We start from the raw sequence: 22,186 nt of genomic DNA, 5'->3' as shown, positions 1-22,186 counted from the left end.
TCCCCAGAACAAAACAATATATGGACAGAACAGATCAACCAAGTTTCTCTATGGAACCTCTAATTCTAGTTGGAACATACTTCTGGATGAAGTTTTATCCTACCAGGTACTAACTATCTTCACAAGCACTGGGATAGAAAAATGCTTCATAGGTATTTGTATCCAGTTTTATATGCAAATTTCAATTTAGATATATTTTTTATCCTGTGCAATTTCATCCTGTGTGTTCACCTGCATCATATCATGTTTGCAGTTTCTAACTTGCAGAAGTTACACTACATACCTAAATCAATAACAACCAATGTAATAACCATTTAGTTTGAACTTGGTGCACATATTTACTACTTCATTGAACATCTCAACTTTGATGTGGTACTGTATAATTGTAGTCCCTTTTCATGTTATGTAGATACAGACAGTAAAGTCAAATTCCTTTGTTGGCACAACCAGTGGACAAACCTATTAGCTGGTCCTTAATTATGTTCACCCTCATACTCTCATTTCAACTCCAAAGCCACATCTGGGAGTCATTTTGCACACAGTTCCACATATATCACCATGAATGCAATGCTTTGCATTGATCAGTAAATGATTAATACATTTAGGAGTTCATCAAAACATGGTCTCATTATTTCCCTTTCATCATTTTACTTTGATCTTGAAATGAAGCAACATTTATATTACAGAGGAGTAGCTGTTTTTAGAGGCCCCCAAATCCATCCATGTTTTGATGGATACTGAAGCAGTATTTAAATATTATATAAGAAAGGGGGCTAGTGTAGGCAGCTGATGGTGATAGGTTTGGGATGAAACATGGCAAATCCTTTTCCATGGGATCAGTCTGGATCATTTTGAATGTGTTGCACATCTTTAAATAATCTTCTCATGGTAATAGCCATTGATTAACCCCTGTCCTGCACAGGGTCCATTCAGTAGACCAGGGGTTCTTAAACCTTTTCAGCTCGAGACGCAAATGAGAAACTGACCATCCTCCCGTGACCCAAATTAAGAATAAATAGTGTATAATTTTAGATGTATTCTCATAACTCGCGACCCACCTTTCACATACCCAGGGCCCACTCAAGGTCCCAACCCATAGTTTAATTAAGATACCCTGCAGTAGACAAATCTCAGTGTCAGCACCAGCATGAAAGTTATCTTCAAACTCTCCTTTGTCAAGCTTTGGTTGCTGTGTGGTGTTAACATTTCAACCCATTTAGTTGTCTTGTTAATAACCTTAAGTAGGTCTGTTGAGTCCTGTGACGAGCTTGGTGTAATCAGAATCAACCAGTTTCAGATCTCGCTGGGGAGGGAGTTAGAGTACCCAGGCCAGGGGCTGCTGTCTATGGCTAGGGCAGCAGGGCTGTTGTTGCCGGTGCCATGGGTGGGGAAGAAGGGGATGTAGGGAATTGCAGGAAACAGCAAAGGGCTTGCCGGGAGGCTCTCATCCAGGGGCATGGGGAAGCCCACATCATTTGTGTCCCACACATGGAAGGCATTGTGGGTCAGGACTATGGGGGGGTGTCTGGCAATGAAGCACTCTGGGTTTCTGTTCTTCTCTAGGTCCTCCTCAGTGGGGCCAAGAAGACATTCTGGTGAAAGGGGTAAACAGAGATAAGCACATTTGCTTCAGGACTGGTGCCCCTGGTCATCCCTGTCTTAGCTAGTCATTTAGCCATTTTGCATAGAAAAGCTTAGGTTTATGCCTATTCGTCACAAGTTATTTGGTACACTTATACTTGACGATGGAACAGCCTAACAACTACATATTGTTACTATACTACTATATTAGTTACATTTCCACCTGATTTTCGAACATTTTAAGTTCATACCTGTTATATCAAGGGCCAGGTCCTTGATCAGATGTCCAACAATAGCATAGGCGACTCCAACCACTACCAGTGCTGCAATCAGCAGGTAGACCACTGCCTTTGGCAACGGAATGAGGTCCCGGACTGCCGGCTTATACTCTTTGTACAGCGGGTCTTCCGTCCCGTCTAGTACGTCGAATTTGGAGACTAGTGGGGAAGCATGTGCCTCATCATTGAAATTAAAACTGGTGAAATTGAGGTCATTCATTATGGAAAAGAAGCCTAAGCGATATAGCTCTAATGATGATAAACGCGCTGATGTCCGGATATGAGGAAATCCCCCCCCCCCCCACCCACAACACCAAGACAAGGACTTGATTGGTGGTGAGTCTTGAATCCGTGCAACACTCAAGTCTCAACTTTTTGATGTCTCAGTTCGAATGATCCTAAAGGGGATTGAAAAGCATGAAACATGTATATATGTTAATATATCAGTGGATTTGGAGGTGAACACAACTCCACCAAATATAGTTTTAATTTATGGAAATATTACTTCCAAACGATTTCAAAACCATTTTGACAGTACAAGCGTTAGCCGCTTACCTTGATTTTGGACGATTTTGGACGACTGCTGTTTTGATGATACTGGCTTTGCTTAGATTTCTTTTAAAAGGTCCCTAAATTGGAGAAAAAAGTTTGGATGTCTATCTGAAATTAATTTCCATGTTCATAAATCAGTCCCCCTGGAGCTTTCCTTTGACGCGCTTCTTTGTCATCCCTTTGTCTCTGTCCTTGGTGCTGAAATGACCCAACCAATTTTCACTCTGTAGTAAACAGTAGTATTTTTTAGACCGCCCACTGTTCATCACTCAAGGGATAAACTTTATCCCGCCTCCACTTAAACAGCAAACCCGTATCAACTAGATGTAGTTGATAATCTTCCCTTAATTCCTTAGTTGATGGATTTACATTACCAAGAAATGTTGTCTCCTTAAATGTACTAAGGACGCATGGCGTAAAGATCCTCTGGCCAATTAGAACCTTTACAGGAGATAGTTAAACGACACACGATCGCATTTAGTGGGCCTATTTGGTTCATCCATGTTGTTTAGGAAATATTGAAGAGCTTTTCATATTCAATATAAATATACTATCATCTTTGAAACATGTAGTTGTTCATCTTCACTAGATTATTTTAGGGGAAATATACTTCTCCACTCCACTGGGCATAATTCAGGGCACAGCCCTGCCCTTTGACCTTCAATGCTTTCCCACCATAGACTGGATTAACAGCTCGTTTCAGTAGCAGCGCTAATTGTAAGAAGATTTTGAAACTCATCCTAATAAGCCAAATCCTAACTGGAAATAAGCATATAGTTCATGGCCTCAATGTGTCAATGTAGGCTGTCCCTATCAAATAAATACATTACCATTAGGCTACGTGTTAAAACAAATCATTTATACCAAAATAGGAGCTACATTGGTTCATGTTCAGTGACTGACTTCTATTTCCTTAGGTAGAGAGCAGGCTTGGGCATGTATGGGATTTATTTGTTTCATAATTCCCCATTTCAAAGCAGCAGTAGACATGCAAAGAAGCAGAATCTGAAGAGATTAGAGGTTTATTCCCTTTATGAGACGAGCCTTTATCTGCCCACCCCATGTCCCTCATTTCCTGATGGATTTAAACTGCTAGAGCCACTGGAATACCTCCAGAGATTATCTCCTGAACTTTGAGAACGTTTTGTTCTGTTGGTTCAATATATCTACATATTGCAACAGAACACGGACATCTTCTCATATTGTGTTGCTTCCTGTACAGTGGGGCAAAAAACTATTTAGTCATCCACCAATTGTGCAAGTTCTCCCACTTAAAAAGATGAGAGGCCTGTATGAGAGGTCTTTTCATCATAGGTACACTTCAACTATGACAGACAAAATGAGGAAAAAAAATCCAGAAAATCACATTGTAGGATTTTTAATGAATTTATTTGCAAATTATGGTAATTTGCAAATTACAGGCACCCCTTTCTGCCTGCCTGTAGACTATCTGTGCAAAGGTGTTAGGGGTGGAATTCCAGTTTGCGAATCACTTCTTTCACATAGAAGCCTCTAAATAAATGAAAGAGAATGCACATCAGACACACCTAGAAGGCTATGGAATTTTGGGATATTCAGGATGTCAAGCCGAGATTCAATCAGATCGCCCCCTTTCGACTATCCACCTTTTAAAGAAAATGTTTCTTCGTTCGCGGAGACTACGTTCATGGGAAACGCTGCATATATCGGCTCAACTGGAAATTACCTTTAAATGTCAAGCGCGCTATAACATGGATCTTCCAGGGTTCGGATTGAATCTGCTTTACTCAGAATGGAACTGAAAGGACACTGCATGGGTTAAATTACCGTTGAGCCCCTGCCAGGACAAATCACTGTGTACATGACCCATCCAAATACCATTTTCCCAGTGTTTGCTATGGAATTATTGCAGTACAACACCGTTCTCAGACACTGCGGCAAGGTCGCTAAAACAGATTAAGCTACTGCACATGTGCAGCATGATGGTTATATTAATCATATAGCTCCATCTGTCTGTCACACCATCTTCTCTGCATCTTCTTGTTCACCCTTCTGATGCTAGGTGTTTTATCTATCCTAGGAACTGCCTTACATGAACTTCAGCCCCTAGTTTGACTTTGTTTTTAACTTCTTCCTGTCTCATCCTCTCTTTTTCTGTTTTTTTTTCTTCTTCCAGTTTGCTGATCACTTCTGTTTAAATCCCACTGGCATTACCTCAGGCCTAATCCCATATATCAAAAACTTTTCACAATGGCTGAGCTCAGATGGATGTACTTTAAAATTTGTTTGATCACACAAAGTTCATCCTGAAAATACCCCATCTCTGGTGCTCTATCTAAATGTTTTTCTCCCACTGTCTTGACCGGACTCCAGACTCACAGTTAACAGATCATTTGAATGTGTCATATGTTTGATGATAAAATGTGTTTCTTTGATAATTATTTAAAATAATATGCATTCAATCATTCAAAATGCGTGTCGGTGCATGATACAGTATTGTTCGTAGTCGACGTTGAAAAATTGACCAGTTCACAGCACGTGTCACCCAGAACACGTTTTTCGCGCGCAATTTTCGAGGTGGCCAGACAGTTCTGACGAAAACTTTTATGACACACTGCAACTGAATAATATTATTTTGGGGGGGTAAGTAGCCAGCTACAGTATTTTGTTGTTTCCAATGAAATTTCGCTAAATATTCCTAATATTTTGGTTACCACATGAGTTACCCTTGACAAAACTCCAGACTGGATAACTTATTTGGTTCTGTCATGATCAGATCAGACTGAGGGGTTAGCTTTATGCCTAGCTAGGCTAGCTGGCCAGCATAGCCCAATGTAACTATTAACGTTAAAGGAGTTGAGTCAAAGGTTAGAAAGTAGTTTTGGTTGAGTTCTTACAGAATTAGCTAACTTCCATACCGGTTGCATTTATTTTTCCTATGCAACATTTTGCTCATAGAAAATGTCCCAGCTCTTCTTTGGAAAGCCAGGCCCTACCTTTCAGTCTACACCAAAACCGGGTCATCATCCCTCATCACCCAAGGTAAATGAAGGAAAATATGAGACTGTCCAGCTCAACTCTGAATGACTGATATCTTGCACCTGCGAATCCTTTGCTACTTAGTTTTGACAACTGTACACTTTATCAATGTATACTGGAGGGATCAGAAAATGGTATGGTTTGATTGACATTTGTCCCTGTATCCTTAGGACCCTGAACAAGGACATGGGCCAGACCAGGACATCCCTGATGAGACATTTTCATTTGTGACACTGGATGAAAGCCATGGACAGCAAAGGTATGGAGTTACTGGGTTTAAAGCATTATTCATTGTGTTCTGTTAAGTATTTAACGTTTATTTTTAATTTTTATGGAAGTGAGGACTCCGGCATCGACATTTCAAACATCTCCAATAGACGTAACGTACACAACAGTACTTCCAGTGAGCTCCCAGGTGAGGAGACGACTGTTCTCAGTTCAACGATCGAGGAGATAGGGAAGAAGGCCCAGGATCTGATAGAGAGAATAAACCAGAGCCGAGCCATGGACCAGGAAATCATGACCACCTTTGAGAACAAGTTAATGAATAAGGTATCACTGTCCTACTATTGAGTAAAAAGTACATGGTCATATTTTTTGTAGTTAAAAAAGAATGCATTGAGATTACAAGTCTAGTTTAATGTTTATGTGAAGGAGTGTGACTGTGACGCCTGTGTACATGCATATGTGGGTCCGTCCCCAGGTGAGTGAGGTGTGCCAGCAGGTGAAGGAGCAGATGTTCAGCAGCTATGAGGAGCATGGCCGTGGGATGGAGGCCAATTTGCAAGAGCTGTCTGAGGTGCTGGAGAGGAGCAGTCAGCTCAGTATGGAGCTGCAGGGAGCCAGTCAGACCTTATCAGCCATCAACAACAGCCTGCAACATACAGCTGAGAACTGACATCTACCCAGCCATTAATTTATTTCAACTGCCTTACAGCATCCCGACTTCTGGGAGGTCTAGAATAATTAAAGCAATGCCTTATTTGACTGTGGTATATGTCTAAAAGGATATAAAACAGTGGTTGTAAACTGAGGTGTTGGAAGAAGCTTTTGTTTATTAAATTATTTATTACATAACTGGTGTGGATATTTTTCATACCTATGACCAAATAGCACTATAGAACATATTTAAATGGGCCAGAATATACGCTTGTGCTCAGTTTAGAATCCAAAACATTCACCTAAATGCCTATGGGTCGGTCCACCAATTCAGTGCCTTTGGATAAGTGTAACTTGGTATATATATTTTAAAAAATTCTGTTATAAAGAGCAGAGAACTTCATTAAAAAAAGTTATCAAAAGAAGTTAAATAAAAATAATTACTATAGTAAGTGCCAAATAAAGTAACAGGGTTGACGACTTCTTAAAGCTGCCATAAATCCTCGTGACGGGGAATGGAAGCATGTTGAGTGGCAATTGAATGCAAGCTTCATCCAACAAATTAAATTGTTAAAACATTTCTAGCCTGTCTATCCATGGGTAACAGGGTTGACGTGTTATGCTCGATCCACTCAGTTTTCCATCACTAAACACCAGAAAATGTTCAAAGAGTAGAACCTGCTTTTACACTATGATTTGACAATTAGATGTTCAATGTTTAGAAACAAGAGAAAACGAGTTCAGTTCACAAGTGTTGACGTTAAAATGTATAGAATTTAATCACAAAATAAATATTTGCGAATTACCTTGTCAAAGCAACAAAATAACTACAGCTTCACAATAACGGTGAAAACTTGAGGTTAAGTGCATTCAAATCTTTCAGAAGTCAGAGTGCACAGAGGGGCATGTCAACATAATGAATTTAGTCAATTTAGCAAGTCTTTATTCATAATATAAAACTGATTTATTGAATTCTCCATGTGGTCTATATTAAAGGGCACTTCATTTAATGTATCAGGCTTTTAAAATTCAATAGTGGTGCACAATTTCTATATCATATGCAAAATACACTTCATGGAATAACCAACCCCCTCATCTTTTTTGATTCACTTTATAAAACACTCCATGTTACTTCAAATAGAAACATTCAAAACACTACCACGAAATGAAGGATGAGTAATCCAAAAATCCTCCAACCACTCTGGATTAAATGGACCACCTGTTGATGACAATTAATTTATAAACAAGAGACTAATTTAGCATTAGATAGTGAGCATTACTACAACACTTACTTTGCCAGCAAAAGGAAATTGCAACGACCATGAAAGTACTGCAAGCGTTATTCGTGAAAATCTTGAATTAACCCTTGACAGTGCAATTCAAACCATCCATAACATTTACACCTGGTTGAGTTCTGAGGAGAGCAAACATAATAAAGTGCAAACAGCATTCACTGTCCTGTACCCAAAAATACAAATCTTTCTGATCTGCCTAAATGGTAAGTCATAAATACATCTATTCAATTACAAAAAAGCAATGGCATGATTATATAAACTGTTTATTTATTTACTTAACTTCAATTGATTTAACTTATTTTTTTTTTAAACTAACAGTAAATGTAGTATCATTTATTTGGCATTCAATTACCAATAACTGGTCATTAGTACCATCACAGTTCTAAAAACTCAGGACATAAGTATGGATCTTGACCGAATTTTAAAACGTTTGTCCAACAACTATTTTACTACAAATGTTGTGAGGAAATAGTGATTCATTCTGAACCATCTTAACTTCCACAGTATAGAAACTATTACAAAAACATTGTAGTCAGAAATTGTCCAAACTAACCAGTAAGTACTAGGGTTTTATGACAGAGTAGAAAAATAGCTTAGTTTTTCAAATTGAAATAATTACACTCATGAATTGTCCATGAGATCGACAATAGACCAGGTCAAGTTTTAAAGGCAAGTCTTTCGCGTAAAATATTGATTTACGACTGGTTTCCCGGACACAGACTAAGCCTAAGCCTGTTCTAAAAAGCTATTTCAATCGAAATTCTCCATTGAGCATGCTTTTTAGTCCAGGACCAAGCTTAATCTGCGTCCAGAAAACCAGCCCATATTCTACAAACTCAAGAGAGAGGCAACATTAGCGTCAGTGTTTCTGTAGAAGACAAGCCATCAAAACAGTGTAGAACTACTTGTCCTTTGTTTAAGGAACAGATTGACTTGAGGTTTCTGTTAGTGGTCTGTTTGAGCACTAGCAACAGGCAGTTAGGTATTAACAGTGAAAGACTGCAGTCCAGTGATGGCTCTGCCCAGGATCAGGGCATGGATGTCATGGGTACCTGGAAGACAAAGAATAAGGAACCATGTGGAACAGTTAAACAGTGCTGATGTTGAAGTTGAGCAAATATAAAGTTGAAAATATCTTGGAAAATGCAATGGTTTTCCCATTTGATCCATTTATTAATTGTAAATGACATATTACTGACCTCTACTGGTGAGGAAATATACCATGATAAAACAGTTTTGCTTCCACATCCATATCCTCTTAGACCTGGTTATGGCCTTCTTTCTCCTCACCTTCGTATGTGTTGACGGTCTCCAGGTTCATAACATGGCGGATGATGTGGTACTCGTCAGAGATGCCGTTTCCTCCCAGCATGTCTCTGGCCTGCCGGGCAATGTCCAGGGACTTCCCACAGTTGTTCCTCTTTAGCATAGAGATCATCTCAGGGGCTGCCCTGATGGAGAAGAGAAGAAGACATGAGTTAAATCTCCTCCTCAGGTTCTATTCACTCTGAAACAACCAGAAATTGTACTTCCCCTATGGTGTGTAGTTCTTTGTTAAAAAGTGGTGTCACACTACAAGACGATTATGTTCCCATTTCCAGTTCCCGCTTACTTTTTGGCATCGATGAGTCTCCCCAGCTGTAGACAGGCCTGCAGGCCAATGGTGATTTCTGTCAACATGTCAGCCATCTTTTTCTGCATCAGCTGGTTTCTGGCGAGGGGTACTCCAAACTGGATTCTGAGATTAAAAAATATCATGAGTAGCAGAACATCTTAAATTCACTCAGAAAAGCTGAGAAACCAAAATAAAATTCAAGAGCTACAGACTTTTGCTCGGTCCTGCTCATCCAAAACAACATCTCATACCAATAGTAGCCTAAGAATCCTCACCTGTCTAGTGTGTACTGACGAGCCGCGTGGAAGCAGAACTCTGCAGCACCTAGTGAACCCCAGGCGATGCCATACCGGGCATTGTTCAGGCAACCAAAGGGACCCTAGAGGCAAAGAGAACAGACAAAACATTTATACCAACAAGATTAAAACAGCACTATAAGAAAGTCTGGCCATCCACATAAAAGTCAGTACATGACAATGGTATCCTGGCCTCTACTCACCCCCATGCCAGAGACTTTGGGCAGCAGGTTCTCCTCAGGAACCTCCACCTCATCCATGATGATCATGCCAGTGGCAGACGCCCTCAGGGAAAACTTGCCCTCGATCTTGGGTGTGGTGAAGCCCTTCATACCGCGCTCCAGAATGAAGCCACTCACCTTCCCATCGTCACACTTGGCCCAGACCACAGCGATGTCCGCCACAGGGGAGTTGGTGATCCTGACGAAGGTGAAGGAGATGAGGAAAGGCATTTTAATTTAGGGAGGAGCTATTTTATCAGTATGCTACAGAGTGAGCCTGGTTTCTAGGGCTATATGAGGATATGTTTGTACAAGTTTCACAAAACGTGATGGTAGAATTGAGCAGAACCACGTACTCAATGTCAAACTAAGCATTTGGTTGAAGTTCGCTCCAGGATGAAGCCAATCAAACCGCCCTTGCTGTCTCTGCCTGGCCGGTTTCCCTCTTTCCACTGGGATTCTCTGCCTCTAACCCTATTACAGGGGCTGAGTCACTGGCTTACTGGTGCTCTTTCATGCCTCCCTAGGAGGGGTGCGTCACTTGAGTGGATTGAGTCACTGATGTGATCTTCCTGTCTGGGTTGGCACCCCCCCCTTGGGTTGTGCCGTGGCGGAGATCTTTGTGGGCTATGCTCGTCCTTGTCTTAGGATGGTAAGTTGGTGGTTGAAGATATCCCTCTAGTGGTGTGGGGGCTGTGCTTTGGCAAAGTGGGTGGGGTTATATCCTTCCTGTTTGGCCCTGTCCGGGGGTGTCCTCGGATGGGGCCACAGTGTCTCCTGACCCCTCCTGTCTCAGCCTCCAGTATTTATGCTGCAGGTGTTTGTGTGTCGGGGGGCTGGGTCAGTTTGTTATATCTGGAGTACTTCTCCTGTCCAATTCGGTGTCCTGTGTGAATCTAAGTGTACGTTCTCTAATTCTCTCCTTCTCTCTCTCGGAGGACCTGAGCCCTAGGACCATGCCCCAGGACTACCTGACATGATGACTCCTTGCTGTCCCCAATCCAACTGGCCGTGCTGCTGCTCCAGTTTCAACTGTTCTGCCTTATTATTATTCGACCATGATGGCCATTTATGAACATTTGAACATCTTGGCCATGTTCTGTTATAATCTCCACCCGGCACAGCCAGAAGAGGACTGGCCACCCCACATAGCCTGGTTCCTCTCTAGGTTTCTTCCTAGGTTTTGGCCTTTCTAGGGAGTTTTTCCTAACCACCGTGCTTCTACACCTGCATTGCTTGCTGTTTGGGGTTTTAGGCTGGGTTTCTGTACAGCACTTTGAGATATCAGCTGATGTACGAAGGGCTATATAAATAAATTTGATTTGATATTTATTCAGTGTTAAGCTTACGCAATGTGAGGGCCAAATGCACTCAATGGTTAAGTATACAACCACAAAGTCCAGTTCAGTCACTGCTGACATCTCTCAGTTCAGAATCATAACACTCTGTGAAACCAGAGTAAAGGGGAACTGAGGGGAACCCAATATTCATGCACCTTGCATGAATATATTTGTGAACAGCACCACCCTGTGGACTAGTATACAGAGTGAAATGTTGTTTACAATTTACATAAGCGCTAAACCACTTGGATCTTGGGTTTATTATTTGAAAAATACATTTAAAAAAAAATGCTCTAATGAATACAAAAACTCTAATTACGATTTCTGTATAATAGAAAGCACATATTCCTATTCTTCAGAAATTTTGGAAGTAGCCTATTCTTGATGTTTCATGAATAGGTAGCCTTTTCAATAAGTAGAGGAATGCATTCCAAGGTGTTAAGACAAAGGTAGCTTTCATCAATGTTTGTGGTCTGTAGGCGTTTGTTCTGTTTTATGATCCATTGGCTATTTATAGGAAGCAATTCCAAGGTTCTTGCATGGAGCTCAAACTCAAAACCCTGAGTATGTCACATCAAACCATCAAGGTTCTCCTAATGCCTGCTATCCAGCTACACACATCTCTGTCCAGTCAGTCCTGAAGTCCTCATGCTCATGGGGTGATCAACTATTTCCCTCACTATGTAGTAGGGCTGGGAATTGCAAGGGACCTCCCGCTACTCTATTATCACGATACTTAGGTGCCGATACGATATGTATTGCAATTCTCATGTATTGTGATTCAATACTGCGATTTTATTGCAATTTTATGTTCCAAACATATCGCTCACTATTTGTCTGCTACAGAGACAAGAGAGCATGAGAAAATTAGTTTTGATCAGTCAATACCTGCTGAAGACTTGTTGGCTCACTATTTAAAAAGAAGATGGAGAACAAGCTATAAGATGAAAAATACATTAATATTGCGACATGTCACTGTATTGATTTATTCCCCCTAGCACTACTATGTAGTGAACTACAGTCTCCCAGTCCTACTCACCAGGTCTTGGAGCCAGTGAGAGTGAAGGTGCGGCTGGAGGGGTTGAACTTCGCCCGGGTCTCCATGCCACTGAGGTCACTGCCGTGGTTGGGCTCAGTCAACCCAAAACAGCCCAGGATCTCTCCGCGAGCTGGGAGGTAGAGGACGCATTACAGGACAAATACACCCAGATATAAACAGGATTGTGCGTCATTTAAGAAGAGGCCTAAGGGATGTGGTTGTCCTCTCCTCCTTACCCAGCCTGGGCAGCCACTTCTCCTTCTGCTCTTCGGTACCGTACGCGTAGATAGGGTGCATGACCAAGGAGGACTGCACACTCATGACAGAGCGGTAGCCGCTGTCCACCCTCTCCACTTCCCTTGTGATCAAACCTGAGGCCACATAGCTCGTCCCAGCACAGCCATAGCCTAGTCAAAGTGTGGAGGGAGAGAGAACACATTATAGGCAATAACCTCCAAACAAACAGTAGGCCTACATTAAAAGGAAATTAAGTGAATCTACATCCAATTATCTAATTTACATTATCTATATTTAAATGCTTCTGGCATCACACATATAGTTGATTCTGAAAAGGAAATAGCCTTTAACATTTTGTGATCCAAATGACCAAAAGCTTTCAGAGAATGATATAACCCCCGGTGAGTTTACAGGAACATTATCATTTACAAATTATACGTTTATAAAACATGTGCCAGTAGGCTGAAACTCAAATGAAAATAAGAAAACTGTAAGAAATACAGAGTTTAAGTGATTAAAAAAACAGCCAACCATGTTTCCCACCCCTTCCCATCCCGCTCACCAGTTTACAGAGTCAAGTATATTTGTCCAAGCCTCAATTGTTCCTTGAGTAGCACCATTCATTCTCGCGGTCGATAATTCTAATATTATAACTTCTAACAGTAACTGTATCCACTGGCGAATTGGGAGAGAGTGAGGTGATTACCATCTACGAGCCAGTAATCATCTCTGATTGATTGAGAGATTCAAGGAGCCATCATCAAACATTGAATATTTACATTCATGCACATCGCACTTGTACCTTCGCCCCAGAAGCATTTAACTGCAGGGCACTCCCACAGCATATGGAGTTGGGGCCAATTTCATCATAAAACATTTCCTTGGTGTTAAATACAGTCTGTGAACAAACTTAAAAATGTATAAATTAATGGTTTGGATTACAGGATGACATTATTTTCCATATTCTGTTTCATGCCCCGCATTCTGATGGCCAACAGAAACGAAGGTGGGCCTGACTTTTGAGACATACCATCATTCAGGCACAGCCCATTGAGTTATTGATGCCAATAACCTAGGAAGGAACCCTTAAGGATCCGTTTTGCACTTTAAGTTGGAATGTCAAAGGCTTGTTCAGATTCAACAAGATCTGTGAACCAAACTGTTTTAATAGCTAGCTCAGAATGAACTTTCCAAAAGTTGCTTATATATTATAGATATGAGTCCTTTCGAGAGCACAGATAATTTATTTATAAATCCCATAATTGGAAGGTTCGGTAGTTGGGTTTCCCAAGGGAGTCCATAGGCCAGCATAGCTGACTTAAGTTGTAAATATAGAAACAATTATTTACCTGGTAATGTGTATGCATTTCAAATATTGGAATGTTCTCAAACCATTACTGTCCATGATATCAGCAAGGCCACCCTTGAGATAGCAAAGGTATTGACTCACCTTTAATGGTTGGGCCCAGGACACCCAGCTCCCCCATCTCTGACACAATGTCTCGATGGAACACTAAGACAAAACAGGCAGCATGTTATGTTGACATGGTTTGCATAGCTGACGAAATTCATAATATTGACATTCCAACTTAAAGTGCAAAACGGATCCTTAAGGGTTCCTTCCTAGGTTATTGGCATCAATAGCTCAATGGGCTGTGCCTGAATGATGGTATGTCTCAAAAGTCAGGCCCACCTTCGTTTCTGTTGGCCATCAGAATGCGGGGCATGAGTTTGTCCTGACAGTAATCCCGGAACGAGTCTCGGATCATGATCTCGTCCTCAGTCAGCTGACCCTCCAGCTCCAGGCCATCCTGCCAGTTAAACTGAACCTTGGCTAGTGGTTCAGTAGAGAAGGATCATAGAGCAGAGAAGCGCAACTGAATAGTCATCAGACACCAAAAATAATAAAAGGGCAATATATGTATGATTTATCTGAAAGGAGTTGATATCAACATACGTGCTTTAGCTTTCTTCTCACTAGCTTTCTCTGCATCTGTGAAAAGGACACAGATTGAGTACTTCCCTTGACAAAGAGGCATGATGATTGTAAGAATGGCTTAGTAAAACTGCTACCATTGTGTTCTCATGATGTCAAGGTCATTATTGAGTAATGGTATACCCTTTTGTGCAGGCGCTGCTGATCCCTGTGATCTTGATGCTGAAATGATGGCACACCGTGCTTCTCAGTGCCATGATGAGTAGCTAGATAGGAGAGAAAAACGTTTTAGAAGAAAATAATCCATAAAATAATGCAACAAACTCAAATAGTTGTCATTTCAAAGACATGTTTGTTAAAAGTTATAACCTATTATGTAATTTGAGAGAGCCAGTGGAGAAAGCAACTATCAAATTTAACTCACGTAGTTGCATATGATAGTTTGAGAGGAGAAAGGAGTCGTGATTAGTTTAGAGAATGTTGAGAGAGAGATGTGGTGGTTGGCAGACAAGTTGTTACACAAGATAACAACACCAGCTAGTAGCTATCCCAACTATTTATACAGTAGCTAGCTAGAAAAATCTCGATATGGAGGCAACTGAAACTTGTCAGCTATTAACACAACTCAACGTGTGTTGGCCACGTTAGTTGAGGTTAAAATGTCTGCTGCAGGCAGATCAATTACTACTATTAGGTTTACGTTAGCTAGACTAGCTTGAAAGTCAGTCTTGCTCTAGTATCAAGCTGTAAAGGCATAGTATCGAGTTTATTTACTTGACACGAGCACAAACTTACTGTTTCTTCAATGTCCCAAATATGTTGGCTAACTTCAATACATAGACTGACCTGTAATTTACAATGCAGGAGATCCGTGACCCAGGCCTCCGTAGAGTCCTTTCCAAATTGACAAGGTAGAGGAGGACAAACGTTAACACAGACACCTGCGTAAAGTTGGTCAGGAATGGTTAGGTTCTGTCGCCATTTTGAGTGTGGCAAATGAACCTTGATCCACATTTAGTATAAAATAAAATGTTAATGGTATGTCTGGAACCAAATGTAAATTATAGTGGGAAGAAATTACTATGAACTTCAAATATATGTTTTTTTGTACAAAAGCATTGTTCGTTTTTTTTCTCTTTTCACCACTCCCTATAGCTGCTTTCTAGTGCCTCACCATGCTGTTGCGTAGTTTTTGACTAAGCTCTGTTTGGTTTATTGGCGGGGGCGTGCAGATTCAAGGCGTGGCTATGAGAGGGTTCATTTCATGCAACTATTTTCGGAACGTAGGGACAATGGTGGAAAAAGTACCCAATTGTCATTCTTGAGTAAAAGTAAAGATACTTTAATAAAAAATGACTGAAGGAAAAGGGAGAGTCACCTAGTAAAATACAACTTGAGTAAAAGTCTAAAAATATTTGGTTTTAAATATACTGATGTATTTTGGATGTATTTTATTTAACCTTTATTTAACTAGGCAAGTTATTTAATAACAAATTTGTATTTACAATGATGGCCTACACTGGCCATACCCCGACGACGCTGGGCCCCTGGTGCTCTTCCCTATGTATGGAGTAAAAATTACATTATTTTCTTTAGGAATGTAAAGTAAAAGTAAAAATTGTAAAAAATATAAATAGTATGTCATGTCTTGTTATGTCTGTTCCTGTCCTTTCTCTTCACTCTGTCTCTCTCTGCTGGTCTTTTTAGGTTACCTTCTCTGTCTCTCATTCTTCAGCTGTTCTACATCTCCCCTAACTAGCTCATGCACTCTTTCCCACCTGTTCTCTCTTCCCCCTCTGATTAGGTCTCTATTTCTCTCTCTGTTCCTGCTACTTTCAGTGTCTGATTCTTGTTTGTGTTTTTGATGCCAGAAGCAAGCTGTCGTCCCGTTTGCTTCCACCTTGTCCTATCCTGTCGGAGTCTGCCTGGCAGGTGCATCCTGCATTATACTAACGTTCTTTTTGTTCCATTGACTACGTTGGAAGAGGATTTATGCCATTCCTGTTTTTTCATTAAAGAACTCTGTTTTCTGTTAAAACCGCTTTTGGGTCTTCACTCAAGTACATAACAGAAGAATCAGACCAAGAATGGACCCAGCGGCTCCGGACCCTTTTCACTCCGCCGTCGAGATCCAGGGAGCGATGCTAGGCAGACACGAGGAGGAATTGTCTGCTGCTCGACATGCCGTTGAGACCCTGGCCGTCCAAGTCTCCGACCTCACAAGACAGGTTCACCAACTCCACCTCGATCCACCGCCCACTTCCAGGGTTTCCGAGTCTCCGGAGCCCAGGATCAACAACCCGCCGTGTTACTCTGGGGAGCCCACTGAGTGCCGCTCATTCCTCACTCAGTGTGATGTGGTGTTCTCTCTCCAGCCCAACACTTACTCCAGGAGCGCAGCCCGCATCGCCTACGTCATTTCTCTCCTTACCGGACGGGCGCGTGAGTGGGGCACGGCAATCTGGGAGGCGAGGGCTGAGTGTATTAACCAGTATCAGGACTTTAAGGAGGAGATGATACGGGTTTTTGACCGTTCTGTTTTTGGGGAGGAGGCTTCCAGGGCCCTGTCTTCCCTATGTCAGGGGAATCGATCCATAACGGATTATTCTATTGAGTTTCGCACTCTCGCTGCCTCTAGTGACTGGAACGAGCCGGCTTTGCTCGCTCGTTTTCTGGAGGGTCTCCTCGTCGAGGTTAAGGATGAGATCCTCTCCCGGGAGGTTCCTTCCAGTCTGGACTCCTTAATAGCTCTCGCTATTCGCATAGAGCGACGGTTTGATCTTCGTCGCCGAGCTCGTGGAAAGGAGCTCGCGTTCTCCGTTGCTCCCCTCTCCACATCACTGCCACCTGTCGCATCACTGCCACCCTCCTCCGCCGGCTCGGATGCTGAGCCTATGCAGCTGGGGGTATCCGCATCTCGGCCAAGGAGAAGGAACGGAGAATCACCAATCGCCTCTGTCTCTACTGCGGCTCCGCTGGTCATTTTGTCACCTCATGTCCAGTAAAAGCCAGAGCTCATCAGTAAGAGGAGGGCTACTGGTGAGCGCAACTACTCAGGCCTCTCCTTCTGGATCACGCACTACCTTTCCGGTCCATCTCCGCTGGCCCGGTTCATCTGCTTCCTGCAGTGCCTTGATAGACTCTGGGGCGGAGGGCTGTTTTATGGACGAGACCTGGGCTCGGGAACATGACATTCCTCTCAGACAGTTAGGGAGCCCACGGCCTTGTTCGCTTTAGATGGTAGTTCTCTCCCCAAGATTCAGCGTGAGACGCTGCCTTTAACCCTCACTGTCTCTGGTAATCATAGCGAAACCATTTCTTTTCTAATTTTTCGTTCACCTTTTACACCTGTTGTTTTGGGTCATCCCTGGCTAGTGCGCCATAACCCTTCTATTAATTGGTCTAGTAATACTATCCTATCCTGGAATGTTTCTTGTCATGTGACCTGTTTAATGTCTGCTATCCCTCCTGTTTCCTCTGTCTCTTCTTCACAGGAGGAGCCTGGCGATTTGACAGGGGTGCCGGAGGAGTATCACGATCTGCGCACGGTGTTCAGTCGTTCCAAGGCCACTTCTCTCCCTCCACACCTGTCGTATGACTGTAGTATTGATCTCCTTCCGGGAACTACTCCCCCGGGGTAGATTATACTCTCTGTCGGCTCCCGAACGTAAGGCTCTCGAGGATTATTTGTCGGTTTCGCTCGACGCCGGTACCATAGTCTCCTCCTCCTCTCCCGCCGGAGCGGGGTTTTTTTTTGTTCAGAAGAAGGACGGGTCCCTGCGCCCATGCGTGGATTATCGAGGGCTGAATGACATAACAGTTAAGAATCGTTATCCGCTTCCTCTTATGTCTTCAGCCTTCGAGATCCTGCAGGGAGCCAGGTTTTTCACCAAATTGGACCTTCGTAACGCCTACCATCTCGTGCGCATCAGGGAGGGGGACGAGTGGAAGACGGCGTTTAACACTCCGTTAGGGCACTTTGAATACCGGGTTCTTCCTTTCGGCCTCGTTAACGCTCCAGCTGTCTTTCAGGCACTAGTTAACGACGTCCTGAGAGACATGCTGAACATTTTTGTTTTCGTTTACATGGACGATATCCTGATTTTTTTCACCGTCTCTCTCGATTCATGTTCAGCACGTGCGACGCGTCCTCCAGCGCCTTTTGGAGAACTGTCTTTATGTGAAGGCTGAGAAGTGCACTTTTCACGCCGCCTCTGTCCCTTTTCTCGGTTCCGTTATTTCCGCTGAGGGCATTAAGATGGATCCCGCTAAGGTCCAGGCTGTCATTGATTGGCCCGTTCCTAAGTCACGCGTCGAGCTGCAGCGCTTTCTGGGCTTCGCTAATTTCTATCGTCGTTTCATCCGTAATTTCGGTCAGGTGGCAGCTCCCCTCACAGCCCTTACTTCTGTTAAGACGTGCTTTAAGTGGTCCGTTTCCGCCCAGGGAGCTTTTGATCTTCTTAAGAATCGTTTTACATCCGCACCTATTCTTGTTACACCTGACATCTCTAGTCAGTTTGTTGTTGAGGTTGACGCGTCAGAGGTGGGCGTGGGAGCCATTCTTTCTCAGCGCTCTCTCTCTGACGGCAAGGTCCATCCTTGCGCGTTTTCTCTCATCGCTTATCGCCGTCAGAACGTAACTATGATGTTGGTAATCGCGAACTGCTCGCCATCCGCTTAGCCCTAGGCGAATGGCGACAGTGGTTGGAGGGGCGACCGTTCCTTTTGTCGTTTGGACTGACCATAGGAACCTTGAGTACATCCGTTCAGCCAAACGACTTAATGCGCGTCAGGCTCGTTGGGCTCTGTTTTTCGCTCGTTTCGAGTTTGTTATTTCTTATCGTCCGGGCTCAAAAACACCAAGCCTGATGCTTTATCTCGTCTCTTCAGTTCTTCTGAGGTCTCCACCGACCCCGAGGGGATTCTCCCTGACGGGCGTGTTGTCGGGTTGACTGTCTGGGGAATTGAGAGGCAGGTAAAGCAAGCACTCGCTCACACTCCGTCGCCGCGAGCTTGTCCTAGGAACCTTCTGTTCGTTCCCGTTCCTACTCGTCCGGCCGTTCTTCAGTGGGCCCACTCTGCCAAGTTAGCCGGCCACCCCGGCGTTCGGGGTACGCTCGCTTCCATTCGCCAGCGTTTCTGGTGGCCCACTCGGGAACGTGACGCGCGTCGATTTGTCGCCGCTTGTTCGGTCTGCGCGCAGACTAAATCTGGGAACTCTCCTCCTGCCGGCCGTCTCAGACCGCTTCCCATTCCCTCTCGACCGTGGTCTCACATCGCTTTAGATTTTATCACCGGACTGCCTTCATCAGCGGGGAAGACAGTTATTCTTACGGTTGTCGATAGATTCTCTAAGGCGGCTCATTTCATTCCTCTCGATAAGCTCCCTTCTGCTAAGGAGACGGCTCAGATCATTATCGAGAATGTTTTCCGAATTCATGGCCTTCCTTCTGACGTCGTTTCCGACAGAGGCCCGCAGTTCACGTCTCAATTTTGGAGGGAGTTTTGCCGTTTGATTGGGGCTTCCGTCAGTCTCTCGTCCGGCTTTCATCCCCAGTCTAACGGTCAAGCCGAACGGGCCAATCAGACTGTTGGTCGCATTTTACGCAGTCTTTCTTTTCGTAACCCTGCGTCTTGGTCAGAACAGCTCCCCTGGGCAGAGTACGCCCACAACTCGCTTCCCTCGTCTGCTACCGGTCTATCCCCTTTTCAGTGTAGCCTCGGGTACCAGCCTCCGCTGTTCTCATCTCAGCTCGCCGAGTCCTGCGTCCCCTCCGCTCAGGCTTTTGTCCAGCGTTGCAAGCGCACCTGGAAGGGGATCAGGTCGGCACTTTGCCGTAATAGGGCGCAGACTGTGAGGGCCGCTAATAAGCGTAGGACCAAGAGTCCTAGATATTGTTGCGGTCAGAGAGTATGGCTCTCCACTCAGAACCTTCCCCTTAAGACAGCTTCTCGCAAGTTGGCCCCGCGGTTCATTGGTCCGTTCCGTATTTCTCAGGTCATTAATCCTGTCGCAGTGCGACTTCTTCTCCCGCGCTATCTTCGTCGCGTTCACCCGGTCTTCCATGTCTCCTGTGTTAAGCCCGTTCTTCGCGCCCCGCTCGTCCCTCCCCCCCATCCTTGTCGAGGCGCACCCATCTACAGGGTTCGTAAGATTTTGGACATGCGCCCTCGGGGCCGTGGTCATCAGTACCTAGTGGATTGGGAGGGGTACGGTCCTGAGGAGAGGAGTTGGGTTCCCTCTCGGGACGTGCTGGACCGTTCGCTGATCGATGATTTCCTCCGTTGCCGCCAGGTTTCCTCCTCGAGTGCGCCAGGAGGCGCTCGGTGAGTGGGGGGGGGGGTACTGTCATGTCTTGTTATGTCTGTTCCTGTCCTTTCTCTTCACTCTGTCTCTCTCTGCTGGTCTTTTTAGGTTACCTTCTCTGTCTCTCATTCTTCAGCTGTTCTACATCTCCCCTAACTAGCTCATGCACTCTTTCCCACCTGTTCTCTCTTCCCCCTCTGATTAGGTCTCTATTTCTCTCTCTGTTCCTGCTACTTTCAGTGTCTGATTCTTGTTTGTGTTTTTGATGCCAGAAGCAAGCTGTCGTCCCGTTTGCTTCCACCTTGTCCTATCCTGTCGGAGTCTGCCTGGCAGGTGCATCCTGCATTATACTACGTTCTTTTGTTCCATTGACTACGTTGGAAGAGGATTTATGCCATTCCTGTTTTTCATTAAAGAACTCTGTTTTCTGTTAAAACCGCTTTTGGGTCTTCACTCAAGTACATAACATAGTAACGTAAAATACAGATACTACTTAAGTAGAACTTTAAAGTACTTTACATCACTGCATATGGACCTGTCAAGCTGATAACAACATTTAACATTTACATTTAAGTCATTTAGCAGACGCTCTTATCCAGAGCGACTTACAAATTGGTGAATTCACCTTCTGACATCCAGTGGAACAGCCACTTTACAATAGTGCATCTAAATCATTTCAGGGGGGGGGGTGAGAAGGATTACTTATCCTATCCTAGGTATTCCTTGAAGAGGTGGGGTTTCAGGTGTCTCCGGAAGGTGGTGATTGACTCCGCTGTCCTGGCGTCGTGAGGGAGTTTGTTCCACCATTGGGGGGCCAGAGCAGCGAACAGTTTTGACTGGGCTGAGCGGGAACTGTACTTCCTCAGTGGTAGGGAGGCGAGCAGGCCAGAGGTGGATGAACGCAGTGCCCTTGTTTGGGTGTAGGGCCTGATCAGAGCCTGGAGGTACTGCGGTGCCGTTCCCCTCACAGCTCCGTAGGCAAGCACCATGGTCTTGTAGCGGATGCGAGCTTCAACTGGAAGCCAGTGGAGAGAGCGGAGGAGCGGGGTGACATGAGAGAACTTGGGAAGGTTGAACACCAGACGGGCTGCGGTGTTCTGGATGAGTTGTAGGGGTTTAATGGCACAGGCAGGGAGCCCAGCCAACAGCGAGTTGCAGTAATCCAGACGGGAGATGACAAGTGCCTGGATTAGGACCTGCGCCGCTTCCTGTGTGAGGCAGGGTCGTACTCTGCGGATGTTGTAGAGCATGAACCTACAAGAACGGGCCACCGCCATGATGTTGGTTGAGAACGACAGGGTGTTGTCCAGGATCACGCCAAGGTTCTTAGCGCTCTGGGAGGAGGACACAATGGATTTGTCAACCGTGATGGCGAGATCATGGAACGGGCAGTCCTTCCCCGGGAGGAAGAGCAGCTCCGTCTTGCCGAGGTCCAGCTTGAGGTGGTGATCCGTCATCCACGCTGATATGTCTGCCAGACATGCAGAGATGCGATTCGCCACCTGGTCATCAGAAGGGGGAAAGGAGAAGATTAATTGTGTGTCGTCTGCATAGCAATGATAGGAGAGACCATGTGAGGTTATGACAGAGCC

At 44.1% G+C, this 22,186-nt stretch overlaps 2 protein-coding genes across 2 annotated transcripts; one reads left to right on the top strand and one right to left on the bottom strand.

Moving 5' to 3' along the window:
* Window positions 1-5,351: 5,351 nt before the first annotated feature.
* On the top strand, window positions 5,352-6,391 carry LOC135553798 (synaptonemal complex central element protein 2-like). Its single transcript, XM_064985742.1, has 4 exons — window positions 5,352-5,432; window positions 5,600-5,688; window positions 5,768-5,981; window positions 6,133-6,391. The coding sequence occupies exons 1-4, from the start codon at window positions 5,352-5,354 to the stop codon at window positions 6,325-6,327; spliced, it is 579 nt and encodes a 192-aa protein (XP_064841814.1). The 3' UTR covers window positions 6,328-6,391.
* Window positions 6,392-7,062: 671 nt separating this feature from the next.
* On the bottom strand, window positions 7,063-15,259 carry LOC135554280 (glutaryl-CoA dehydrogenase, mitochondrial-like). The gene is made up of 12 exons (XM_064986481.1): window positions 15,134-15,259; window positions 14,471-14,553; window positions 14,309-14,344; window positions 14,045-14,185; window positions 13,802-13,864; window positions 12,351-12,521; window positions 12,115-12,244; window positions 9,718-9,934; window positions 9,494-9,597; window positions 9,216-9,341; window positions 8,894-9,054; window positions 7,063-8,655 (listed from the first exon to the last, which is right to left on the bottom strand). The coding sequence occupies exons 4-12, from the start codon at window positions 14,118-14,120 to the stop codon at window positions 8,582-8,584; spliced, it is 1,122 nt and encodes a 373-aa protein (XP_064842553.1). The 5' UTR covers window positions 14,121-14,185; window positions 14,309-14,344; window positions 14,471-14,553; window positions 15,134-15,259; the 3' UTR covers window positions 7,063-8,581.
* Window positions 15,260-22,186: the final 6,927 nt, after the last annotated feature.

Source organism: Oncorhynchus masou, chromosome 14, assembly GCF_036934945.1.
Source record: "Oncorhynchus masou masou isolate Uvic2021 chromosome 14, UVic_Omas_1.1, whole genome shotgun sequence".
Lineage (NCBI taxonomy): Eukaryota > Metazoa > Chordata > Actinopteri > Salmoniformes > Salmonidae > Oncorhynchus > Oncorhynchus masou.
This window is presented reverse-complemented; position numbering and strand designations above follow the sequence as displayed.